At 41.4% G+C, this 26,711-nt stretch overlaps 1 protein-coding gene across 2 annotated transcripts in view; it reads left to right on the top strand.

Annotated features, from left to right (window-relative positions):
- plxna2 (plexin A2) overlaps positions 1-26,711 on the top strand; it is a 160,267-nt gene that overhangs the window by 71,521 nt on the left and 62,035 nt on the right. For both annotated transcript variants that reach the window (XM_063465510.1, XM_063465509.1), the window contains exon 5: positions 17,986-18,086. In XM_063465510.1, the coding sequence (XP_063321580.1) occupies positions 17,986-18,086 (101 nt within the window). The remainder of the gene's footprint in view (positions 1-17,985; positions 18,087-26,711) is intronic.

The following is a 26,711-nucleotide window of genomic DNA, read 5'->3' as shown; positions in this document are numbered from 1 at the left end:
GCTGTCATTGCTGTTTTGGGAGATTCGAGTGAGCTGCCGCCTAGACAGTCTTTTCCGTCTCAATGCGTCATATGTCTTACATTCCTGTAGCACCTCTGCATATATTGTATCAAAAGCGTTAGGCTTCGAAGTGAGTACCACATCTTCCTCTACATTTACAAAGCACACATGGTTATGCACCACATATTATCTTCAAAGGTTATTCTTTAATATTAATACTTGCAGCCACTTTACATGCATCAAAAAATAATCCAGTATTATAACAGTCTTTTCAGATTCTGCAATTAGATTGATAAAGTATTCATGTACAGTATGAATGGCAGCTGCAGTAGAGCTAAGCCACTGGTTTTGCCAGCTCATGGAAATTCAGTTTTTTGTATCTGCCATCTGGCTAATCCTCATAGTTGTTGTTATTGTTATTATTATTCATATTTTTATTATTATTGAATGAGGCAGCACAATGGCTTAGCTGACCTAATATCTTCATTCCAGAAGAGCTGGAATGGAGCTCAGACCATGAAACACTGTCCCCTCTTGTTTTCACCTTTACAACAGATAAAAAATCCTCTGCCTAGGATTCTATGGCTAGCATGCAGTACAGCATATGGTGGCTTATTAAAATCTTAAAATGAATTATTAAACATATTGGAAGCCAGTGTATAGAGACGTAAACAGGTGTAAGGTGGTCACTTTGTTGGCTTTTAAGTAAAAAAAAAAAGAAAAAAATTACTTATGGATTTTTGATGATAGACAAACTGTGGATATTATCAAGAGAATTGGCTGCTAGTCAGTATTGCATGTAGCGCTTCATGTAAGATGCGTTATCATTACTGCAGACATTCTGCCTGGTTTTCATGAGGGGTGGCACCTGGGCAAAGCATGCAGGAGGCAAGGCACATGAGAGAATCTCCAGAGAGTTAAATACTCTCTGGAGTTCTCACATGGTTCAGCCAGATATCATATGGACTTTGTACTGGGGAGCCGACAGGGTAAAGACCCTTTTATGCCTGATTCAACTGATTCATTTGCATTCTAACGTGCACCTCCTGTGGGTAATGTCTAGAAAGGTTCAAGGCTTCAGTATATGTGTGGAAAGAGCTTTTCTCTGTCTTTCTGTCATTACTAACTTCTCCTTTTTTCCAGTATACTTCTTTTATCAGGCTTTGTTTTCTTGAGAATGCAAACACACCCCTTTCTCTTTTTAAACCACAGAGGGCAGGTTTGTGTTTGAGTATGTACGTGTGTAGTTCTTGTGTAGTGTGCTGCTTTTGAGGAGTTTAGGTATATGGGAGAACATTCAAGCACACATGCCACTGTGGCCCACAGAAGACCCGAAGCAGCCTTTGTTTCTTTTTGTTGTTAGTTTATCAACAGAATGCAGCATACTGGGATAAATGGTGACAGCTACTCCAGTACTGATGGGGTCTTATAGGGCCTAGATTATCAACATTTGTATGACTCCCTTTCATGTCTTTTGTGGTGTTTTGTGCTGCTGTGTCTGTTGGCACTCGGGGCAAGCACTCATCACACATGGTTGAGAATCAGTGACTGTATTATTTCAGTTGCTTTGGTCAGCAGCCAGGCTATAATGTATTATTCATGGGGAATAATCAAGATTTATCATCTGAAAGGGTTTTGAAGTGATACCTGTGGCGTGGCCTTAGTTCTGTCTGAAAAAAGGTTTTTGAAAATACTGTTTTTTGGGGTTTTTTTTAAAAAAAGGAAACTCAGAGAAATCCTCACACAAAAAAACTGAAGTGGTTACTTTTTTATCTTGCTGTAATTAATCCCAAGAAAGGAGGCAGGTGTTGACTTTGTAATGGAGCTCAATGGTTTTTGTAATGTTTTATGGCTATGGTGTACAATGGTGCATAATAGACCTTAAAAGACTTAGTGTTTCCAGTGAAATAGTGTCCCTCTAATTGCTAGCTCTTTATAAGGATAAGTGTGAAATTCCTGCTAGCATGACCAACTGAGGGATACTGAGCTGGCTTGTAAAACAGACTCGTCTTTCATGGACAGACACACAGTCCTCCCCCTATAGAGGCGTTCAGCCATGTGCTGCTGTCACTCTCCAATACACTCTTGGCTCTTTAGCAAACATTAAACCCCCTCAGCCTCCAATCCTTGTATTCCATCCTTTCTCCCTTAGCCAGCTTCATATATGGAACAGCAACATTACAGCTCACAGATTATCAAAAAGAAAAGAAGACCTCTTTTCCAGGCCTGGCAATTTCCTCCAGGTACTCAGCTGTGAAATTTGAAATCCATGCATGAATTCTTTCTTTTTTTAAACCTTTTTTTTTTGTAGGAGGTCTGCTCGCAACCTGTTCTAACACCAACCTCCCCCATTTCCTCCCCCCTAGATTTTTCTGTTTCCCTACCTCCCTTGAACCTTTGTTTGGCTGGTGTGGTTAGATTAGGTGGAAATGGGTTCAGTGGTTACGACAGGAGTAAATAGGATTCATTCACTTCTCATCCAAGCTTAGATTAGCTGACATGCTACTGGCTCATTATTAAAGAAGACTTCGGTGTATGTAGCACACACGTGTGACATGGAACACATTGTAGCTAATAACAAGCAATCCGCGTTTGCTCTACTATAGATCTAGCTTCTGCAAATTTCGAGAAAGCGACTAGCAGCGATGTTGCCAGAAAGCCTTTTGTTTCCTAGATTTTTTGTATCTCGCTTTTTGCAGACTCAAACACATATATTTAAAATTATTCATGTAAAAAAATATATATTTTATGAAACACTGCAGGGAATGCTTCTAGCCCAGCTCTACACGCTCTTTGTTTCCCTAAGTCTCTACAACACAGGTGGTGAGTACAAAGAGAGCATGCGATAATAAATCTTGAAATAAACCAGCATTATCATTTAGGTATATATATCTGCACTTTCCTGTTGGGTTTTTTTGTGTTTTTCGTGACTTGGTGAGAGTGAGTGGGTGTGTGTTTGTATGTTTCCCCAAATGTTCTCGTCAGAAAGCAAAAGTTCAAACCAAAAAATTAATACAGACCAAAAGCGACATGAGATTAGCACTTTACTGAGCTTCTTTCCACACCATCTTTCTCCCTTCTCATTTTGTCAGGAGGGAGTAACAAAAAGGGATTCTGGCATCTACCTCAGCAAGTGCTGCCTTGCACATGGTCCCTTGACCCCGTGTTTGCCCCAGGGCAGTCTAGCTAGCACACAGCTGCACGAAGATGATTCAGGCGTTTGACTCTTGACCCTTAAATCTGTTTTTTTTCCCTCACCAATCTGTCTATCTATGACTCTCAGATAAAGAGTCCCAATAACTTAACTATATACCATTACAGCACAGAGGACAATGATGAAGTTGCTTTTGGGAATATAGATCTGCTGTTGTGCTGAATTCAGTTATCATTGCTATAAAGTTCTGCAGCCATCTCACTCCTCGAGTCTTTCCTCAGTCCCATTTGAACACAGTTCACTTTCAGAAAGCAGAATGCTGAATATTTTCCTCTGCTACCCCTGAATGTGCAACTCATTTCCAAATCCCACAGACTGTAAGAATAGATTTCCCTCAAATGTTCCTGAGTGTTGCCTAATTCCCAAGTTGTATGTAACTGGCTTTTGAGCTGCATGAATGTAAGTTGTTTTTTTAGGATCTATTGTACCTAACTTGACTTCAACTGAGATTAAATGAGGACTGTTTTCTATAAACAACTGACAAAAAACAAGAGGTCCTTTATATGTTTGACAACAATGAAGAAGATGGGCATGAACAAATGGTTTGTAAACTGTCATCTCATGGGCCATCATATAGACTACATATCTACATTTGATCACACCCTTAAGGATGATGAGGGAGGATTTAGCTTACAGGTGTCTGTTTTTCACCAGACATCTCTGGGACGTCTTGCTGTCAGTCAGACAACAGACACTGGCCTTGATGGATTGGCCACCATGTTTTATCTGGGATGTAAGCACAACAGCGGGGTCAGTTTGGCAACCATTGGAGTGAGGGCCAGCAAATTAATCGCATGACTGCTTACTTACCCAGGTGCTCCACAGTTTAAACAGGGGCCTGGAGCTGTAGCTTAGAAGCTTGAGCTTAGTTTCTTAGCTGCTTCCCTGACAACTTCACTTGATATTGACACCTGGACAAATTAGGATAAATTCCCCTGTCAATACAGACATCCAATGTTATTGATGATGCCATTTAGCTTTTCATTCTGAAGAAACTAGTTTCAGCACTGTCTCTCCACTTGTCAAACTCCCTCGATCAGAAGCTTTGTTGTGTATCCATATATATGTGTCTGTTGCATGCATGTGTTGATTTCGTTTCCTTTTAAAATAATCTGACCACAAGTTATTAGATTTAGTTATAGCTGCCTTAAATTAGCACTTTCACTACATTTCTTGCACGTTTAGAGCACTATTATTTATCATATGCATTAGTTTGCACATTAATCATAATTACTGAGTGTCACTGTAAACCAGGCTGATTTTCACCTGCTATCCTGTGATCGAGACTGTAAAAACCAATTAAGTCATTTAATTGGAGCCTGACTGGCACATAGCTGTATTGGGCTCTATATTGGGATCTGCCTATATGTTGACTGATGTGAACTTTAATATTACAGAACCTAATGCAGAAAAAGATACTTGGGACCAATTTAGACATAGTTTCAGCAGTGCCTGCAGCACATAGAGCACACCAGGCATGATGGTTGACCAGACAGTGCTGAGTCAAGTGGAAATTTTAATTTAAGCTACTATTGAAATAGATAAGTACGTGTGAAGATTTGTTATCTTCATGACACTGCAAGTAAAAAGAAAGTGTTTTGGCTTAAACTACCTTTTCCAAGAATATTTGATGTTCCCCTATTTCATTTCCCCTTTTCTAAACGTTACATGCATGAGTGTTGACACACATTCACATGTTTGGTTTAATGGACATTTCTTTTATTGTTTAATCTGTATGCAATGTTATTAAATCTTTTGGTCAAAGCTTGTATGAGGTCTAAGGGTTGACTGACTGCGTCAGACTGAAAGAGTCGCTTATGGTCGAGGTAGAGACACCTCTACATACTAGTCAGCTATTTCTTTCTCATTATGACTTTTTATGTTTGTCACCCTTTTTACTATGATCTAGAGATGTTTTACACGTCTGAATGTCAAGCCATGTTTTCTCCGTTTGCACTAGCCCACCTAACAAAGGCACCTCATTTGCATTAGTCCCTGAGCAGGCATTGTTAATTGACTTAAGCTAGGATTAGTGTTAATCAGGTTTTGTGCCCTGGAACCATTGGCCAATCCTAACCTCATTATTTGATAGCAGCACACGTCCTGTCAGCCCCCATCAAGCTGTTAATTAATAGAAGCCCGTGCACACCAGTGCACCCCAGCCTGCACTCCCTCTCATTTTCCCCTCTCCCACCCTCACATCTCAGCTCCTGCTGTGTCAGTGGAGGTCAGTATAAAGAAATATACAGCTTGATCTCTGTTTCAGGTGAAATGCTCTGCAAATGAGTACATTTTTAGACACATGTGCATACCTATGTCAGGGCTGTGTATTGCTTTGTGATCATGTAAGTTTGCACGTCTCTCAGTGCCAGTTTAAACCTCGTGGCTGTCTCCCACCCCAACTCCTCTGCTGGCGACATTCACTGGCCCTGTGACATAATATGAGGTAATAAGGGTACCTCATCCTTAGAGACTCTGACATCTCTGCTTCTGCTTGTCTGCAGTCGACTGCTGCTTCCATGCAGTAGCCCCTGACCAAAATGGTTTTTTTTAAAACAGTTGAACCTGTTCTCTCTGTGTAGAATCTGTACTTCCACTTTGGTGCTGATTATTGCAAAATTTTCCAAAACATAATCACATATTACTTAGAGAGTAAATTAGTGTTTTACAAAGGAAGCTAATTACAAATATTTTGAAATAAACATTCAAAAGATGAGGCCAGTCGAAGGCAGAAAGTCATCACTAAAGGTAGCCTTGAGTAGCACACTTATTCTTGAGCTTGTTGAAAGCCCCTCATCATTTATACAAATACTGTTTATCTCTGATTAACCTCCTATTTCATTCCTAAAGTTGCTTCTGTTTCTTTGTTGCTTCTGTTTCTTTTTGTCTCATTGTGCTTCCATTTGAGAGGATCCACTTTTTTGAATTTGTGTCTGGGGTGTTTTTTTGTTGTTGTTTTTTTAACTCATGAGTGCATATATGCCTGTACACTTTGTCACATTGGAGAATGTGAGCCAAAGTAACAGTCCAGCACCAATCCTGCCAGAATAATCAGCTCTGTAATTAAGAGCTGTGAGTATGTCAACTGTCTTCATACAACCCCCCCCACCCCCCCCACCCCCCCACCCTTTCTGTCTCTTTCACTCTCACTGTCTGACTGCCTCTATAATGGCACAGCATTTGTCTGTTTCCTCCCTGCGCCTATGCAGAATGCTCATGACATTTATTGTGAAACTAATGGCAGTGCTTCAGTCCTCCTAATTGTAGGCTTTAATTGCAATAATTATTTACAAGCCTAATTAGAGCCTAGAGAGTGTCAGGGAGAAACAGGAGTGCCAGTTGAAGGAATCACAACAGGGTTTGTCAGGAGCCAGGCAAAGAGTAAAGTGAATGTGGTGGCATTGTTTGGTCTATAATTGGGGAAGGCAATGTCTGGAAGTCTTGCGTACTCCCGCTTTTTCCCTTTTTTTTTTTTTTTTTTTTTTTTTTTTTACATCTCTTGGTTGCCTTTTTTCTTAGTATTCTCAAAGTGTAGTGTATTGTACATGGTTTTTGAAAGTGAGCCCACACATGACTGGATAACAGCAGGCTCTGTCCCCTGCACTGTTTTAAAGGTGCTTATATAGAGGTCTCTGGCTGACTCTGTAGACTGAGCTTTATTACTTGAGGAAGGGAGATACTCTTTTTTTTTTTCAACACTGCCAGCTGCTTTGTAAGAGGCGAAGATATATGTGCACACATGTGAATGCATTTACATTCATTTGTCAATGAGTACATGTGTTGCTGTTTGGGTTAAGTTAATTTACCACAGTTTGGCGTAGTAGCTCAGGAGGTCCTTTGTGTGTGTGTGTATGTGTCTTTTACTGAGTGATGTGGCCATGCTGCCAGGCCTGCAATATGCTCTTTGTCTGTCCTTCACAAGGCCAGTCTTAGTAAACAGGCTACAGCAGGAGAGTGTCTTTTTTTTGATGGGTTAGCCATGGCAGCTCAACCCTTTCTTCTCTTTCTTCCCTTCTGTTTGCTAAGGTTGTGTAACACATTCTCAAATTTTTCCTCCTTCATTCCTCCTTTTCTCTTCTCTCTTTTTTCCCTCTCCTGTCAGAACAGCGTCCGATGGGAGAACTCAATCCCACACTGCCATTCTCCTAACCCCTGCGGCTCACTTTGACAAAACTGTCAGCCTGAGCCCAAGTGATGGATGTAGTATTGTACAGTGCGGGTTTACGTTGGGATATGTGTATTTATGTGTGACAGTTAGGGTGTTTTGTGACGTTAAAAGAAGACTGGTACCCTATTTCAGACTTTTATTGGACAAAAGAACAGCAATATATGCATGAAAATCAATAAATATACCATACAACTTACAAATGTGTACTATTTTTATTTACTCGTATTCATCTTTAAATCCACCTTGAAGAACTTTAGATTTAGATGGGTGGGCCTGGAAATGGGAATAGTAAATTATACCCCTCACATAAGAACTTATGTAGCAAATATTAAAGAAATAACTTTCTGTAACACGCACATCCTAATATACACAAAAACAGATTTATCTCTGACTGCTCAGACATGTGCAGACATACATTTTGTTAAAGAAGGTAGATGAATGTGCAGGGAAGCGTTCCCTATCTGTAAGGCAATATTTGAGGAGAAATATTAGAAAGAGAACAGGCAAGATAAGACTAGTGATTTAAACAGTATGCCTGCTGACAGCCTGTTGAAATATTACTCTTTTTGGTGACTTGTAAATCGGATATTTGTAGCCAGAAAGATCACATAGTGGTAAAAGATAGGGTCATATAGTGGCAGTCGTAGGGGATTTTGAGTAGGGAAAAAAAAGTACTACAACTAAAATTGGTAGCTAAATCGAATCGCAAATTTTGTTACCTACACACTGAATTTAGGTGGCACCCAGAGCTGTTTAAACTTTATATGTGTAACCAAAAACACTATACCTCGGAGGCAAAACGTTTATTTATTTCACACTTTCCAAAAGCAGCTGGGGAGCAGTTAATTTGGTTGCACAGAAGCAGCTGTCTAAGAATCGAGGGATGGGAGGGAGAAGGAGACAGAGGGTAGAGAGAGAAGAAAGACGAAGAGAGTGAGACACAAAAGCAGTTTGGTCTCATTATGTTGATTTTTTTCTTTCTTTCCTCTTCTGCCAAACAAAAACACCCAGGCACTTTCAGACGCACCAACAAAGATCACTCACTGCTTTCTTTCTCCTTCGCACCACAGAGTTTCTTTATAGGCAAAGCTGATGATTTTCACTCAACTGCAGACGCATCTTTCGCCCGTAACCTTTGTGTCTGTATTTTTCTTATAGACTCAAATTGAATTCAATCACAAGCACTATTACAGGTGCTAAGAAAGTCTTTCAGCCTCAATAATACTTCAACATATGAACTCCAGCTGAGGAGTGTTTTAGTGTGCGTTTTACAAATGCAAATAAATACACAATCCATATGTGCATGCATGCATCTAGATAAAGATACCTATACGACAAAGCTATACACACACACGCATACACAAACATAGGCTGGGATTGCTATTCTTTACCACCTGAGCCTAGTTATCAATGCCTCCCACCCTAACATTAATTTGGGTACAAACGCACACAGACCCACATGCACAGAAGCTTACCCTTACCCACAAGCAACAGCCCTGAGAGCAGTGGGGTGTAACCAAACCCTTCATTTGTATGTACATCATGTACACTGGGAGAAATGCTGAGACAAAGAGAACAAACATGCTCACATGCATGCACGCATACACACACACACACACACTGTTGCACACAGAGGCACACACACACACACACACACACAAAAATCTAACACACTCAGACATGCACTGTGGAGTACCTCTGTGGATCAGAATTCATTTCTGTCTGCTTTTTCCCCTCCAAATCAATACCCCCGTCGGTCGACAGACAGCCATAAGTGTGCCAAGGAGGCTCTCTTGCCTTCACACCCTCCCCATATGCACACACATGCACACACACATCCACATACACAGACACACTCATGGCTGTTGATGTGTGATGGCCTCTGCTGCTTCCTTATTAACTCCTCACATGCTGACTGAAGCATACACCTCATTACTGGCTGCATTGACAATCTGGCACCCTACTGAGAGGCACTCACACAAGTTGGACTTGGACAGACAGGCCAGAGATGGATCGAAAGACAAAGAGGTACAGTGAAGCGACCAATATAAAATAAATGTGACATAGACAAGCAGTCCAGACAGGTGGGTAAAAATAACGCAAAGCAGGTAGATTGAAAGGCAAGAAAATGCATCCAATAATGATGGCTGAAGCTTTGCAAAAAGACATTGTGACTTTTAATCATTAAGGCTGACCTGGAAAGATGCAAGAATAGGATTAAATGTAGGATTCACAAAAAAACATTTGTTAATGTTGATGTAAGTATCACTCATAGAAAGACGTTTATTATATATGCATTACTTTCCTTTCAGCTGCAGGTTAAGTACACTTGATCTGAATCTTTCACATCAACCTTTTTACCTGAATTAACTAAAGTTTTTCTAATACACTGGTAATTTCATATCATATTATTACTTCACTTGACTGCTGTTCCAGATAACCTATACTGTTAGTATCAGTGTCTTCCATGAAGTCTCACTGTTTCTTAGTGGTTAGTGGCTTAGTGTTGCCATTTATGAATTCAGTGTGTCAAAAATGTGCTCTCTAAGTGCAAACCCCCTAATTAACAGGCTTCATTTACAATATAATGCAGAAAAACTTAATTCCTCATGATATGATACGGATATACAGAATAACAAGAGACAAATATATATCATTTCAGCCTGCAATGAAGTACCAAAAAGACACATTTATGTAAGTCTTTGAAATAATAAATTATGGTTAAATCTAATTTCAGTATGCAAGAACAGGATGTGTCATCACTCTAAGTCAGAGTGTCATATCTGTCTTTGCATGAGTACACACACTCACACATGCACACTCAAAAATATTCTTTGGCGCTTTCACAGCTCCCTGTGCCCATTTCTTAAATGTCAGTGTGGGCCTTTAAACCAGTTGCCAGTGAGCAAGCATAGTAGAGGGGGGCTGAGAGTTCAAAGTGGTCAGGCAGCATGGATGTAATTTCCTCCTTTTAGCCTCCTGACTGAATTACTGAGCAAAGAGGCCACCTCGACTGGGAGCTGCAAAGGAGAGGGAACACTGGAGCGTGGAAGAGTGTGTTCAAGACAGGGAAAAACGTAAGGGAGGAGATGAGAAGATAAGTGAAAAAAGACAGTAAAGGGTCAGGAAAAGAGCAAGGGACTTTAACATAATATCGCCAAATCAGTCCTAACATCTTTATCTTGTGTAATAAGGTGCAAATGGTACGTGGAAAGAAGTAACAGCCATGCTGGTATCATTTGCAATGCTTAAGATTCAAGTGATCAAGTGATGTCATGCACAAGTAAATAAACATATTTTTCCCTTGCTGGTGTTTTGCTAAGATTATTAACATGCACAAAATCAGATTTCTGTCAATGCTTTAGTTTTTCAGTGCAAGTTAACAGTGCTGAGGGCATGAAAGCTGTTAACATTGAGAGCTTCAGTGATCTACAATATATGCAAAGCCACAGTTGAGGTACAAATAAACAGTAGAAAAATACACAGGCTTTTGGAACGAGCCAATTCCCCACCTCTTTTTACCCAAAAAGAGAATTGAAGCCATACATAATTGATACACTCCCAGCTGTATTGACTGGTTGTATTTTTCGTCCTCCTCACTGGTCGATTCCCTCACTCCATTATTTCTACACTTGCTCTCCCTCCACTGCCTCACAGGCCCCTGTGACTCCTCCCTCTAGTCCTCCAGCCTGTAATACCTAAACACACACTCACAAACACACATAAACAAAGATAAGGAGGCAGTCCCATCTCCCTCCTCCACTGTCCGATTGCCCAATGCCCCATTTTGTTTTTGAGACACACAGTTGTCAGTCAGTCCAGGGGATGCATGCAGAAATTCAATGCAATGCATGCACAGCTGTATTATGTATGTGGTCTGTTTGGTGTGTGTTTACATGCATGTCCATCAGAAAAGGTATTTCCATGCATCTTTTTACACACGAACACTGCATCTAAGCAAAGGTTTATGTACTGCCGGGAGGCCTAATGACATGTCTTGGGAGATTTTTTTTTTTTTTTTTTTACAAAATATAAATATTCACATCACATGATACTGTAGACGCTGAATTAATACTAAGTCCATGTTTTTTGGGGGGTGGATTGTGTTTTTTAGAATAATTTGACCAACCTGTATATGCTTATTGTCACTAACTCTCCTGCCAAAAGGATTTAGTCATTTAATGGCATTTAAATTGGGTAAGAGAATTATCTGGATGTATTCCTAAACAACAAACACCCAAACAGTTATTCTAAGTTAAGAGATGCTAGGTGGAAAGCATTAAACTGTATTATTACCACTTTACTTATGTACTTATTGTTCCTGGGTTAGCATTGACACATAATAGACATTCAGCATCAGAGTTCAAACTGCGGTCAGTAGGCACACGCTTGACCTGCTCCTTCCCTTTTTTTCTGCCTGGCAGTTTGTCTCCTGCCAGTCTGTTATTTCTTATGAGCTGCCAAGGGCCACGCCTCCCCAGGACCAAGGGGCATGAGAGGGCTAAAGACCTAATGTGGGGTAGATATTGATGCTGTTTGATATAAAAAGCTAACAGTATTGTCTTGATATCCACCTTGGCTTAGTTTAAGTTCAGAATAAGTTAGCATGGCCATCTTTGTTGTTGTGTATGGATTCCAGTCCCTCTTTTTTATCCATCTTTTTTTATTATTATTAAATCCAGCTTTGTAGTGCTGCAATGTCTTGAGTTTTTAGTTCACTCAAATCTCTGAGCATGGGCAAAATCCAATAGTTAAGTAAGTGCATGTGTATGTGCAAGCATTTTCTCTCTGAGTAGGTGAATACACACACATAAATAAGGAAGTGGATTCACTGAGAGCACTGGCTGTGACAAAAAAGGTTAAAAGCTCCCAATTTCACACCCAATCATTTCTGGAGTATGGAAGATGGCTGCTTGTAGATGAGGCAAGCTGTATCATTTCATTTTGTTGGAGTCTTTGCTACTGTGGTTAGCTTTTTAAAATCAATGACTAATACCTACTCTGAATGTTATTGCGTTTACTTCAAAACCAGTTAGTTTGAAAGCCACCCAGTATAAAAGGGTCTGACCTTCATAAAAACACTAATACAAAATAGTACCACATCTTCCACTGAATCTTTCCTGTTTTTATGCCTGTATCCAGAACCTTCTCTACATTAATCCTGTAGATGGCTTTTTAATAGATGCTATACAGTGGGGAAAAAAAATCAATATTCTGGATTCCTACACAAAATGTGTGTCTCTCAAATTGTAACAAAGCCCTCTAGCATTTGTAACAATAAAACCAACAAACAAGCACTCTAAAAGCAGTTCCTTTTAGCACTGAACAGCACGTGCGTAGCTACAGTGTATCTTCTTAGTGGGGTTTTTTTTGTTTCATTTGTTTTTTAATGCACAAGATGAGGAGTATTATTATGCATTGTTATTATATTCATATGTAGCAGTAGCTGTAACTAATTGCTTTAACACATCTGCTCTTGGAATGCTGGCTTTAAGCTGTCATCAAAGCTTCCAGCTGTTGTGGTATCGTTGCACAACTCAGCTCGCCACCAAAGGATCAGATCTTGTCCACCCCCAGCATCCAAGAGCATGCCCTCATTTTGTCCTTAATCACGCTGGGTGTAATTGGTGAGGGTCTTGATGCCTGATTATCCTTGGAACAGCCATAATGCATAACCCCTCACCTCCGTTATCAGGTCCAGCCATGTATAGGATGGATGTTGATGATTAACATGAACCACTGACCGACCTCGGTGTAAGACTGCAGAAGAAGTAAATTATTCTCATATTCAGTCTTAAAAACTTCTATAAAACAAGTTGAAGTCAGAGGGGATGGATGAACCTTTTTTTTTTTTTCATATGCAAACTTGAGAGAATGTGAATCCTCGTGGGTGGATGTCAGTGAGCTAGAGGAGATGGCTCTGCCTAGAGAGTACGGTGGGCAGATTTTCCTGAGTTGAGGACAAGAAGACCAGTGGGAGGAGGACAGGGTGAAACAGAGGGAAGGAGATATAGCTGCTGTCCTAAGGAAGAGCCTCAGCAGGATTACTAAAGCAGATTAAAGGGTGGCCTGTCAGGCAAAAACGGCTGAGATGTCCTTGTAGGTAGCCTGAATACAAGAAAAAAACTGGCTGCGGGGTCACTGTGAGAGTAAGAGACTCATAAGCCTGTATTTTTCATATGTTTTCATCTATTTCAGCTACAAGTATTTGCTCTGCTTTTGAGCTTTAGTCATTAAGCTGGCTCAAACTGTTTCTCTGTCTCACTCACACACATACAATTACACACAAAAACACACATACAAGCAGACACACACTCTCAGATACACCCCTCCCATGCTTACCCTCATTCTCTCTGCTGGAATGGGTATTGTGTTCATGATCGATGTGCCTCATTCCAGTGACGTGGCAGCCTGGCTAACTCTCATTAAAAATGGATAGGGTGTAGAGGAGCCGCCAGTGTGTGTGTCTACATGTTTAAAAGGAGGTGTAGGTGGCAGGAAGTCCCAGAGGTGCCAGCTGTTTACCGTGCACTGCTCAAGGTTTCGAAGGTTGGAGGGATTATTGGTGGTGGTAGATGAAGGGGAGGGCGGGGGCGGGGGCGGGGGCGGGGGGGGGGGGTCCTGAGGTCAGAGCCAGGGCTGTTACCTTGGTAACAATTGCAAAATAGCTTCCTCTCCATTACTGGTGATGGTGGGATTTTTCTCTTTTTGTTGCTTTCTCTTTTTTGCTCAGCCTTGTGAGGCACATCTGGCAATACAGAGACTTGGTCCCATCAGAGCACAGGGCAATGGGCTGTTTCTACTTTACTTTGTCTTCCTTTATCTTAAACCCCCCCCTCCCAAAAAACTCTTCTTTTCCATCTTCTCTTCAAACTCTGCTCCTGTACTGCCTCCCTATCCATCACGGAAGTGCAGTGCATGACTTGTTCCCAGGACAGCAGAGCAGAAATGGAGTCACCATTCATTCTTAGTCACAGATTGTGTGGAACAGATGAGACTGTTCCTGCTGCTCTCTAATCAGCAAACACTGCAAGCCCCACTTGGGTGCCACATCCAAATGTTTCTGTCCCCTGTTATACTCCAAACAGCCTGGGAAAACACATTGGGGTTTTCCTCTTTACTGAATATCACTACTTCTGTTTCAGTGCCACCAGACTATCAACTGTCTGTTTTTGGGAGGTTTTTTGTCTTGAGTGCCACTGCAGCAAAAATAGTTGAATTTTATATTTTATAATCCTACATAACAAAAGTTCACAATGTTAGTGGCCTCTAATGGCAGCAAGAGTTGCCCAGTACAGTTCACAAAAAAGATGTTCGGTGACATTAAAAAATAATGCCCTTCTCAGTCCGCTGCAGTTGTATAATTTGATGGGTTAATAAAAATTTAGTATTTTTACATAAAAGGATATCCTGATGTTAAGGGTGGCCATTAATAATGCTAGCCAAATCTGTAGCTATACTTTTCAGTAAACAAAAGCGCTCTTCTATTATAATAATGAAAGCTGAAGGTTTTGTTTTCAGCGTGAGGCTTTGAAAGAGAAGAAGCTGTTTTAACCTTAGACTGTGACTGTCAGTCACCCAGGTCGCTCCAGTATGCAGCCCCGCTGTAGCCGCTTTGGTTGAATAACCCCCTGCTAGGGTCATCTTAAGCTGGAATTTTATTAGCATTCATTTGAGTAGCACACAGTGCATCTTTACTGACAATGTTCAGTTTACCTTATAGGTCAGCTGTGGGTATGAATGTGTTCTGGGAACCTAGAGGAAGAGAAAGTTTAAGGCATTATTAGATCACATGCAGGCCTCTTGGTCTTCTTTGAAAACACAACAACAATCTGCACATCCGTTGCAGCGTTGTGCACGTGTGCATTCAAATACGCGCGCGCACACACACACACGCACAGACTCACAGTTGGAGAAGGGGCTTCATTGTGCAGCCCTGCTGTTTTGAGTGACTGTAGCGTGTGCTGGGCAACAGCTGCTGTGATCCCCCACTACCCTCCCACACCACATTCCCCTCACCTACACTCTGTGCTACTGGCTCATGCTGGTCTAAAACATCAATACCCTCGCAGCGACATAGACGCGCAATATTTATTTACAACACACATTTACGGTGCACATGAGTAGTCTCTTATTTTGTGTGGGGGTTTTTTTTTCACTTCTCATCTTTTTGTTTTCTCTTTACCTCCCTCCCCTTCTTTTCTCTGGCCTTTTTGTTCTTCAGTCTGTACTGTATCAGCTGACAGCCTTCTGTGTCTGTCAGTCTTTAAACACTGCTCCATAAGGGACACCCCAAGCTCCCCTCACTATTCTCTGACTTTCCCCCACTGACAGCTGTCTCTACAGTGTAACCCTTTCATGGGTCTGGGCCTCTGTGAAAGTAATAGTATAAAGTTTCAGCAGCCTCGTGCATGTTTTGAGAAGGATCTGACGACTTTCTTTGGTTAAGAGAGATTCAGAGGCTTTGTGATATATACACACACAGACTGAGTTGCTGCTTCCTCAGCCAAGTCTAGTTCCTGGTGGGCTTGTTTGTCATCGGTTGCAGCTTCTGCTGCTGATGTGACCTCGTCTGCAGCTCATTACAGCATGCCACCTGTTTGTCCCGAAGCTAAGAAAGACACACACACACACAGACACACACAATAATAGAGTTTGTTGAGTTGACAGGGGGTTAATCTAACTGGAGTGTCCATGGTGGAACTGCCACACAAACTGTCAACTTCCCACCGTGTCAGTGGCTTTCTTTGTCCTCTGGGCTTGTCTTTCTGTAGGACCAGGCAGGCACTATGATGAGCTTCCGAGTAGCAAGCACTAAACAAAGAAACACTGGAACAGGTATAGCTCATAGGTTTTACAGCATCTGACAGGTTTGCTGACTATAACATTTCAGAATCCATGCAATAACAGATGCATGTTTCAAATTTTACTGTCAGCTCTTTGTAAAGTTTCAACACTGTGTACCATAAAAGAAAGGATTTTGATGAACACCCAGCTGTTATTTCTAACTGACAGTTAATTCCAGTCCATGGTGCTAACAGCAATTATTATCACCCAGTTGTGAGTGATATGCACAGGGTCAAAAAACACTTGAAAGGTGCTATTTGCACCCTTCATTCGATCCATCACATTTTACAGAGGAGTCACTTATTAGGCATTGGTGTGATCCTGAGGTTTGCATCTGAACAGGGCAAACACTGTCAGAGCTAGCACTTATCATCCAACACGCCACTTGCCAAGAGATTGAAAGACATACAAAACTGGAAATGAATCTGTGTCAGACTCTAAAATTCACTGATTCAGCCCCCGCTTTTCTTATGCCATTTTCATCTGCTGAGCAGTATTGAGGTTTTTTGGCTTGATGTTACAGTAGATGTACATTTACAGACGGACACCCACACACACACAAGCGCACAGAAACCTTTGACTCTGAAGCCCTCTAAGCTAGACAAACAGAAGGAAGGTCGTTCGAGACAGCAGCACCACATCAGACAGACAACTAGATTCAGATGCATAAACACTCATGCTCTTGTGTATATAAAACCTACACACTGGAGATAAGTGTGTGTTACGTAGCAGCTGAAAATAGGCCCAGATTGTGGTGCACACGTTGGCAAACAAGCTGTGAAGTTTGTTCTTCTCTAGTGTGTTGTGTTTACATAGGTTATGGAACATCTCAACCCTGAATAAAACAATATCAGTCAAATCAAGTTCATACAGTGAGCACTAGGATATTTTTTTTTATTTTTTATGCGACTCTACTCAAATAGCACTGTGTGGGTTAGTGTGTGTGGGTTAGTGTGATATGGGGGTGTGTTTGGTTTCCACTGAAAGCGCTTAATCATATCTATTGTTGCTGACACTTTCAACATGTAATACTGAAATACAGCACAGCTTTAATTGTTACTTTCCAGTTTTAATAGTCATGCTGCAGGCCTCTACTTTTTTAATAACATTGATAATTTCAAAAGTTTATCTTTTCTTTGTTTAGTTTAGATATAGTTCTTTTATACTCTTCAATACACTTGACTCTAACTCTCTTCCTAACACATTTTACACTTCTGTCATCAAGTTGTACTTTGAACACTCTCTTGAGAAAAACGTCTGTCACTACTCCTCCATGTGTTGGTGTGTTTGCACAGGCCATACCTAGGTGGACAGATGCCCTGGTGCAGACAAAAACCCATTGATGGCAGAAAAACAGATTTCTCTTGCCAACTGATCCCAGCTGTTCAGTAGTTTTTATGGCTTTAAGATAAAGGCAACAGTTGCTTGGGCAGTTGGCATCTCACACATCAGTATACAGGGGCATAGTGTAGCCAAACATTTTGAGGCACATCATTCTCTGCAACAGGTCCACAACAAACAATAACACTGTTTAATAGGGATGGAGGGGTAATGGTGCGTGTCACATTATTACATTTCATAACATAGATTAACTGTGTCAAAACATTGCACATTAATTAATAGTTTCACTGGCGTCTGTCTGTGTGGGACTGAGCATGCTCACACACAAACACATGCATACTCGGAGATCTTTGTTGTGCGTTTTGTAACGCTTTTCTGGCTGCACTGAGACAATGACGTTTTAATGTGTTTTCAGGTTACCCAAGTTCCCATCGAGTCATGTGAGCAGTACGGGACATGTGGAGAGTGCCTGAGCTCTGGGGATCCACACTGTGGTTGGTGTGTTCTTCATAATATGTGAGTATCCCTGAGTAGCTGTCATGTCTATTTGCATCCATATGTCCATTTTCTACCAGTTATCTGCATCCAGAACATGAGGGCAGTTGTCTGCTTTTTACCATGCACCGCTCCATATTTAGAGTGGTTTGTTGTGTTTGTTCAGTTTTTTCAGTTCAGACAGATTTTGTTAGATGTCCCTTAAAATGTCCTTCACTTTGCCCACGCAAAGGCAGACAGGTTATTTCCCTAATGTTTGTCTCTGATGAGATACAGTTTAAGGAAAGGAGACAGCATTTGACTGAAAATGGATAATTGTGCCTCAGAGATGGCTCAGAGCTTCTTGTTGCTGCCATAGTCATTGCAGCTTTATTCTGACATGACTTGATATTTACAGGAAATGATACCACTCATGTTATATATATTTGAATGGAATTTAAAAAGACAGGCAACATCAGACCAAAGAGATCGATCAGAAAGTTTAAAGATCATAGTATAAAGCGCTGAGAATATGCATAGAAAGCATGAGTGACACCTGCTGGAGCTCAATAATTACTGCAACAAAATTAACCTTCAAAATGACAGGAAGAAGGGAGAAACAGATCCGGGAAAAATATGTGTGTGTATGTATTCATCTGAAAAAGCAACTGATATGTGAATATTTAGATGAAACAATGTAAAAGGCAGAGTGGAATACAGACAATTAATACTGAACAGTAAAAAAAGCTGAAAGATTTTCAGCTCTGACTCCCTCTCCTGCTTTGTTTCTTAAGTACACAGATTTTATTGGAGTTTTTTCTTAGTTACTGTGTCCCCATTTGAAGCCCCTCTAAATACAGACCCACTCTGTAAAGGTATAGCTGAATATTTGTGTGTGTGTCAAAGCACTGCTGCAATCATCATTATCATGATGGCAGCCCCTGCAAAGTGCACTTAAAGTAATTTACATCACTCCAAAGCTGGGACAGGACAAATAATTGCCTAGCGACAAGGTAATTCAGCATGTGCTTGCAAAGAGCAGGAGGGGCTGACGAAAGCTCTGTATTCTGTGCAGTCTGCGTGCCTTCACACAGGGATCATTTACCACAACATAAGCCTCCATGCTAGACTGCTAATCATATGCTTTTGTGTAGGTGTGGTAGGGGATAGAATAATTCACGTTGATAGGAATCTGAGTCCACTGCATGTAAAAGGTGTTGGTCCTTAAAGGTGAATGGCTTTTGGAAGGCAGCTGTGATGAGGGAACAGCTGTTTGGTGTTTAAATTGCTTCTTGAGTAAATATGTGAGGGCTTACGTTTGAGTGGGTACATGCATGTGTCAGTGCACATGGGGTCGATTTTTATGTACATGCACAAACACTCATGTGGATCACTGTACTGTACTGTTGGGAGAAAAGGTCAGCACCCTGATTTACGTAAGATCAGCCATCTGTCCTCTCAATACAGCGAACGGTTTTGCCACCTGTCTCTGATCCTAATCCCCCTTTCTCTAGCCTGACCCTGCAAAGAGTATTGCAGGACCCCTGTCAGCTTTAGCTATGCTGCTGCAGAGAGGAAAAAAAGTTACTGGGAGAATGGTTAGCTTTTCTCTCTGTTGCATTTTCAGGCCTCCATATGGTTCCACCCACAAATGTATTGAAAGAGCAACGATTTCTGCAACAGTTCTAACGTGAAATATCGGTTTTGATGTTTATATCCAGCTTCTACATGATAAACACAGCATAAATACCTGGTGGAAAAAAAGACAGGTGGTTACAAAAAAGTTCCTACAAAGTTTACAATTTTTCCACCTTTTGGCAAAGGTGGCACAAAGAGAAGATGCAATAAGCACTGAAGAAAATATTGAATATTTGAATATGTCTTGACATAGCATTGCCTGATTCAGCCTGTTCTTTCATGCACAAAGCCAACGTGCCACCACTCACAATTACACGCCTCTGTCAACACAGCAGCTCATATATATATACGTCATCAGACAGGGAAACCTCAGAAAAAGCAGAAAAATGTCATCTCGTGTTGTTAGCTGCAGTGAATTATGAGTGTTGCTTGAGTGGTTAGGAGATGATGTAATCTTGTTCACTTAGACTACTTCATCAAAACATCCACTTATTAACTGAAAGCCAAGAAATCTGTACAGGATTTTAAATGAAACATAGATAATTGCACAGCATAAAAAGGATAACAATTATCTATAAACCAGTTTATGGCTTTAGTGTAGTTAGCATGGTGACATGAATGCACAATATAACTGACAATTAAAGAAGATATTTGTCAAATACCACTAAGGAAAAGCAGCTGCACCCTTCTGGTGAAGCGGCCCCCTCATCCCAGACACCCAGAAATTAAATTTCTTGCCAGCCTTTTTTCTATCCTCAGCTGTGATTTCTCTTCCATCATCCCCCTTTTCCCTCAATTTCTCCAATTCTCTGTCATCCATGTCTAAGCCATTGTTGATTTTGTGAAATTATCTTTCCCTCTTTCCATGTTTGCATCTTCCCCACTACCCTAATAGCAAAGCTAGTCTCTAAACTATTCCACTCTACTGATCTCCTCAGCCCAGTGTGGCTCACTGCTGTCTCCTATTTAGACACTCTCCCCTCTGGAATCAGCCCTTCCACACTCCAGAGATGGTTGGCTTGCCACATATAAACACCCCTTGCTTTGATCACCCTCCTCCTTCCTTCTACAGCTGTCATCCACGATATCCATCCTCTTTTCTTCTCCAACTCCTGCCCCGCAACCCACTACTATTTTCTTTATGTTTGCATGTGCATGCTCATTGAAGTGCGGCATTCTAAGGTGGCTAATTAGGAACACGGAGAGACATTAGTTTGGCTAGCAATGATGAGGAGGAGAGAATGTTGCAGAGGGAGAGGGAGGCACTGAGATGACCAGAAGTGGCATTTCTGTCTTCCCTGTCTTTCTACTCTCTTTCTTCTTCCTCTGATCCAATGTGGTGTGAGACTCTAAAGTCCTTTAATTACCAGCAGCTGCTAGGCATTCACTGAATGCACGAAGACCAAAAAGGGAAAAAAAGAGTGAGGATAAGAATGAGCAGGGAAGAATGAAAGCGGGAGAGAGTGTTTGATGCTCTCGTACACTCATCGGCCGACAAAACGGAGCAGCATTTTGATTGCTGCTCAAAGGGAGCTCATCATCTCGAGCGCTCTTCAGTCGCTGTCCTGTGAATGGGTAGTTCAGCCTTCGTCTGACCACAATCCAAAAACATGGCGTTATGGTGATGCTCCCCTCCCGCCCCCCTTCCCTCTCCCTCCCTTAGCCTGCATCTCGCTGCTGTTAGATTAGCTCTCTAATCATGCCCAAAAGAGGCTTTTCCATCTCAAAATGTCCCATATCACTCCGTTCTCTTTCCATCCTCTCAACTCACTCCAACATTCCGGGAGAGGCTGAATGGTTTCGTTGAGATTTGTCAGGATTAGTAACAAGTTTGAGTTCTGTCCAAAAGGGTACCAGGTTCAAGGTTAAATTTTTTACCATTATAGTATTAAATAATGTTTGCAGTATTACTAATGTTGTAATCAGTGACTGGTTGCAGTAATGTATTATAAGCATAAGGAATTCCGTTCTCTGTGTCAAAATGAGTGTTTGTTGTGAGGGTGACAGCTTAAAGGGTAGAAGTATAGTAGACCCCAGCAGAGAATGAGTCAGCATTTTATTCTGAGTAGAATAATATGTCACTACTACACGGTATTATAGTGTCTGACTGTATGTGGCTAACCCACCCAAATCTATTTCAGTAAACCACAAAACAGTTTGGGTCAGGTACCTGCCTGTCTACCTGTCTAGCAGTGGATCTATTGGGTCCTGTGGCTCAGGGAATGGGACCTCTCTGGACTGGGCTTGTTCCTTTGCAACCTGTTGTTGCTCATTTGAATCGTGACCTCGGAAATTTGGTTGGCGGTCATGCTCGGCAATCAAATTTGACTTTTTAAGCTGTTTTTATGATGTAGTAGTCCATATAATCTTCCTTGGGAATATTATTGCCTTTGGGGGTTGTGAATGGCCTGCAACAGTAGGTAACACCCACGCAAATATCAATACCAAAGGCTTTCCAGCTGGGCGTTACAGTGTAACAAGAGGATTAATATTATTTACTATTCTGTCATTGGTTTTAAAGTTGTGGGTGCTCAGCATGTATTGAAGCAGGAAACATCAACCTAGAAAATAGTCATATTTGGTGTTGCATGCATGTTTGCTAAAACACACACACAGACACACACACAAAACCCCACAAACTTACAATTTCTTAAACTATTGTTCTCTAGTTTATGTGGCATGTTTATTACTTTGCTGCAAATTGTGTCACCCAACGACCATAAAATTTCCTCTAATTTCACAGTGGCAACACCAATTAGACTAGCAATGAAAATGGCTGCCTCAGTCCATTGTGAATGTCAGATTGTGTGTCTAATGGCCAACTCATCAGCCAAAGCCTCAGTTAGCAGTCAGAGGGAAGCTGCATCCATCTTCCCAATTGTGCCTAATGAGATATCGATCACAAACATGCAGATCTATCGATATTTCCATAGATTCCTAGCAACTAGAGCTAATACAGGTTGGCAACATGCAGAAATACTGCACCAGTGTGTACAGTATATGTACGTAGGCAACATATTATACAGTTAATGATCCTAACAACCTACTGTGTATCTCTTGCTTGCTTATTGATTTTCTTTTTGAGATGCTTCCGTCTCTGCACTGCTTCCACTGACTTTTTCCCTTTTTCTCTTTTTCTCTCTGCTCAGCCCACACAAGAAAAGCTATAGCTTGATGCTGAGCACTGAGGAACGGTCTCTTTATAAATTCTCTGGGACACTCTGGGTTTGCATAAACCTTGACATGTTTGTTCATCTGACCATGAGTGCTCTACTATTCTTGTTTTGTATAAACAGACTGAATTTACACCACAGTAGTTTACACTGACTGAGATGTGGCCTTGATGTGTTCTGGGTCCTTTGGGCAGTGCCCTGCTGTGACATTATCAGTCACCACTGGAGACAGGCTAAGAGCTACAGTGGTTGGTTTGACCCCTGACATGAACTCTGGGTTTCAAAGTACATGTCAGCCAAAGCCCACAGATCGACTTGAGGAGTTTACTATTTCCCTCTTCACTTCCTTTAGTACTTCTTGAAGTTTAAATGTATTCCTATACTTTAAAAATGGACCAGTAAGAAACAAATGGACTGGATAAGTTAAAGTGAGGATAAAACACTGAAGAAGGGGTGTGCGGCTATGTGTGTGTCACACAGAGAGCAACCCAGCACAGTACAGCACAGCCTGACATATCCCTGCTCACCTATTGAGTCTGCTTTTCATATTAAGAAGCCAAAGACCCAATGCAGTCAGCCTTTATGCACATTTACATTAACAAGTTTATTTGATGAAGCACACAGTCCCCAGTCTAGGCTCCCATTCAGCCAAATCAAATCCTGCCAGCAGTTCTCTAACATTATGGGTTGCCACTTAAAACTAGTAAAGCTTTGTTAAGCTCATCAAATATTCAATATACATCCAGTTAAGTCTCTCTGTACATCCTTTATAGCTTCCCGCTGTACTCCTTTCCCCAATCCCCCTGCCCTGCCACCAAAGCATGCCTGTTGTGCTTTTAAATTCCGCAGCGTTATGTGGTCTGTCTCTCATGAGGGGAGGTGGAACGGGAAGGTGATTTTAAAGTGGCTCCCCCTCTGTTCTCTCCTCCTGTTTTTAAACACGGTGCTCACAGCAAGAGCTACAATCAGACAGGTCTTCACACTGAAGATGTTGTAGGGGAAAGGGAGGAGGGATGGAAGAACAGCAATCTTTCCCTGTGGCCTGGCTCTCCTGCTCTCTGCTGTCAAGACCAGAGTGTGTGCATACGTGTGTTTATGTTATTATGCGATACTGTCTATTAAATGTGTGAAAGATTAAGTGCGAGGCACTGTATGCTATTATGCATATATAATTTCCAGAGGGTTTGAGTATACATGATTTGTATGTGGCCATGCCCTCTTATGTGTCTTTTTTAGTTTGTATGCAGGGATGATGCTCTGTACCAGTCGTGCGTCTCTGTGTCTGTCAAGACACGGTGGAGAAGAGATGGCAGTGTAATTTCCTCTTTAAGGCAACAGAATAAGATGCAGACATTGGTGGAATGGACCCCAATTTCTGGCCTCTGCTATCCTAACCCTTACCAACTATAGAAATTGCTTCCTCAGTCAACACTACACCTTACACTGTACATTAGATATAAGTTGCTAAAAGTGAATTAGATTGCATATACTATGTCAGATTTACACCCTGAACAACGGTGTAGCCCGAACACACTGCTACAGTAGTAAACAATATTCTCCACTCAATTTTAGGGGTGCATTTTAGCAACTCACCTCCCATAGTTGCACAAAATGGGACTGCCACTCACAACTTCTTTTGTATTCTGCAGAAGACTTGTAGATACCAGAGAGAGCTAATGATGGTGCATGCAGCTACTTCAGCACCCTGGACAGGGCTTAAGGAGCCTAACCAAAATCTGACGCCTCTAGCTCTGGCTGGAATAAAAATAGTTTTCAGTTGCTTATTACAGGAAATTGAAAAAGGTAAACATATTTGTAATGATCATCTTTGCATACGGAAGATGTGCATTAGAGAACACTTGTGGTATGAAGTGATGGGACACTAAGCATGAGTGAAACTACTGACTGACAGGAGAAAAAGGGAGATCTACAAGGCAGGAGGTCAGAAGGGGGAATATGAGGAAGGCAGGATTGTAGTCAACACTCAGTGGCATGCACTTCAGCTAATGAGAGAGGCAAGGGGTCAGCTTCTAACTACACAGAGATAATGGCCATCTCCTGAAACCATGGCAACAGCAGCCATCCTGCACGCCTTCCACCCCCGCTGCCTCACCCCCTTGCTGCGCTCTCATCTTACTTCACCCCACTGAAATGAATTTTTTTTTTTTAAAAAAAGAGAGAGAGAGAGAGATTCACATTGAGGAAAATCAATGCAGAGCTTTTTGTCAGTTAATGACTGCCCAGGTTTTTGCATCTGTACCCATACAGCTTGGAGACATGCATAAAACATCGTGCCGCAGCCCACACCTGAAAGCACATTAAGTATCATTTTCTCCTGCCATTGTGAATGTAAAAGAATCACCAAATTGCAGGCAGAGTAATACCTTGCCTAAGAAAGGTGTACTAATTTCAACTTGTATTAGAATAAGACAAAAAGGAGTGTCTTGGGCCGATAATAGCGAGAGAGACGGAGGGGAAAAGAAAGACAGAGGCAAATGAACCAGCGGTGGGGTCAAATGTGTAAAATGAAAAGGTAAAGTAACAAAAAACCCTCAATATTAAAAGTTAAAGTATAGTTACCAAAGTAGTGAAGGGGAAAAGCAGGTGATCATCATCAAAAAGTGCTGCAGTGACCCTCCTTTCCCAGTGGGAGATTTCTCGCTACTATAATAATTCCACACTTTTCTGCTCTCTAAATTCCCTAGGGAGTGCTTGGAATATTAGTGTTTAAACGCGTGCGTGTGTGTGTGTGTGTGTGTGTGTGTGTGTGTGTGTGTGTGTGTGTGTGTGTGTGTGTATCTTGGTGTGCTTGTGCCTAGTAGTGTCAAGTTCTGACAACATAATTGCACACAGTGGCTGTGGATGAAGATGTAGCTTAGAGTCAGTATATGTGAGAGTATGTGGTTAAGAAGCATGATACGGCGCGGAGCACACAGTGCAACACACAACACACACACGCACAGAGCAACCAGGAGAGAATAGCAGAGCTTGTAGTGGCACATCAGCACCATGGACAGCAGCTGACCCTTTAGAGTCCAATTAGAGCTACTGTGACCAGTCAGCCAGTTAGCCAGACACTATAACTGGGTTGGATGAGGATAGAGAGGCTTTGGTGTAATGGGATGGAGAGACCGCACAGTTTTAATAAGTGGTGGGAGGTGGCACAGTTTTAATGAGAGATGTGGCAGTTTCTTGTGATACTTGATACACAGTCTGACCATTAAGATCTCTTATGAGAGAACGCCTTGTAATTTGTACTAGTTACATCTACAGAGTTGTGCTGAGATTGAAGGAAGCAATCTAGCTGTGTTGTGCATCCACTTCTGTGCCACCACTTGTCGCAGTTTATTGGGAATGCATAGCCAGTCACCTACATGTTTCTAATAGAGATCAGCTGTTATTAATGATGTGAGTTTCATAAGATATCTTTATGAGAATGAGCTATTTTGTAACTGGTGTTTTTAACCAATCCAATAAGACAGCAAAAATGTTTAAAATAATTTTTCAGCCTGCCATCTGTTTAGCGGAACAAGAGAGAAACACAGTCTGTTAACAGCAACATAACTTGTAGCCAGAATGTAGAGCATGTCACATTTACAGCCTTGATCATCATAAAATAAACAAATCTGGATGACTAACACAGAAAAGCACAAAACAAGGAAAAGTGAGCAAAGAAGCCCCGAGGGTTTGGTGTGATTTTTGTAGGTTGTTACTGATCTGTTCAGATGTCCTAAAACAAGCATGGGAAACATTGAAAGGTGGAAGATTATGGACTCCTAAGTGCCCATATAGTGGCTGGTGACAAAAGTCGGCTATTAATGTGTTGAGACAGTGACAGTGTTACATCTCCCTACAG

This window comes from Pelmatolapia mariae, linkage group LG20, assembly GCF_036321145.2.
Source record: "Pelmatolapia mariae isolate MD_Pm_ZW linkage group LG20, Pm_UMD_F_2, whole genome shotgun sequence".
NCBI lineage: Eukaryota > Metazoa > Chordata > Actinopteri > Cichliformes > Cichlidae > Pelmatolapia > Pelmatolapia mariae.
The sequence above is the reverse complement of the archived record's forward strand: the minus strand, read 5'-3'. Positions and strand labels throughout refer to the sequence as shown.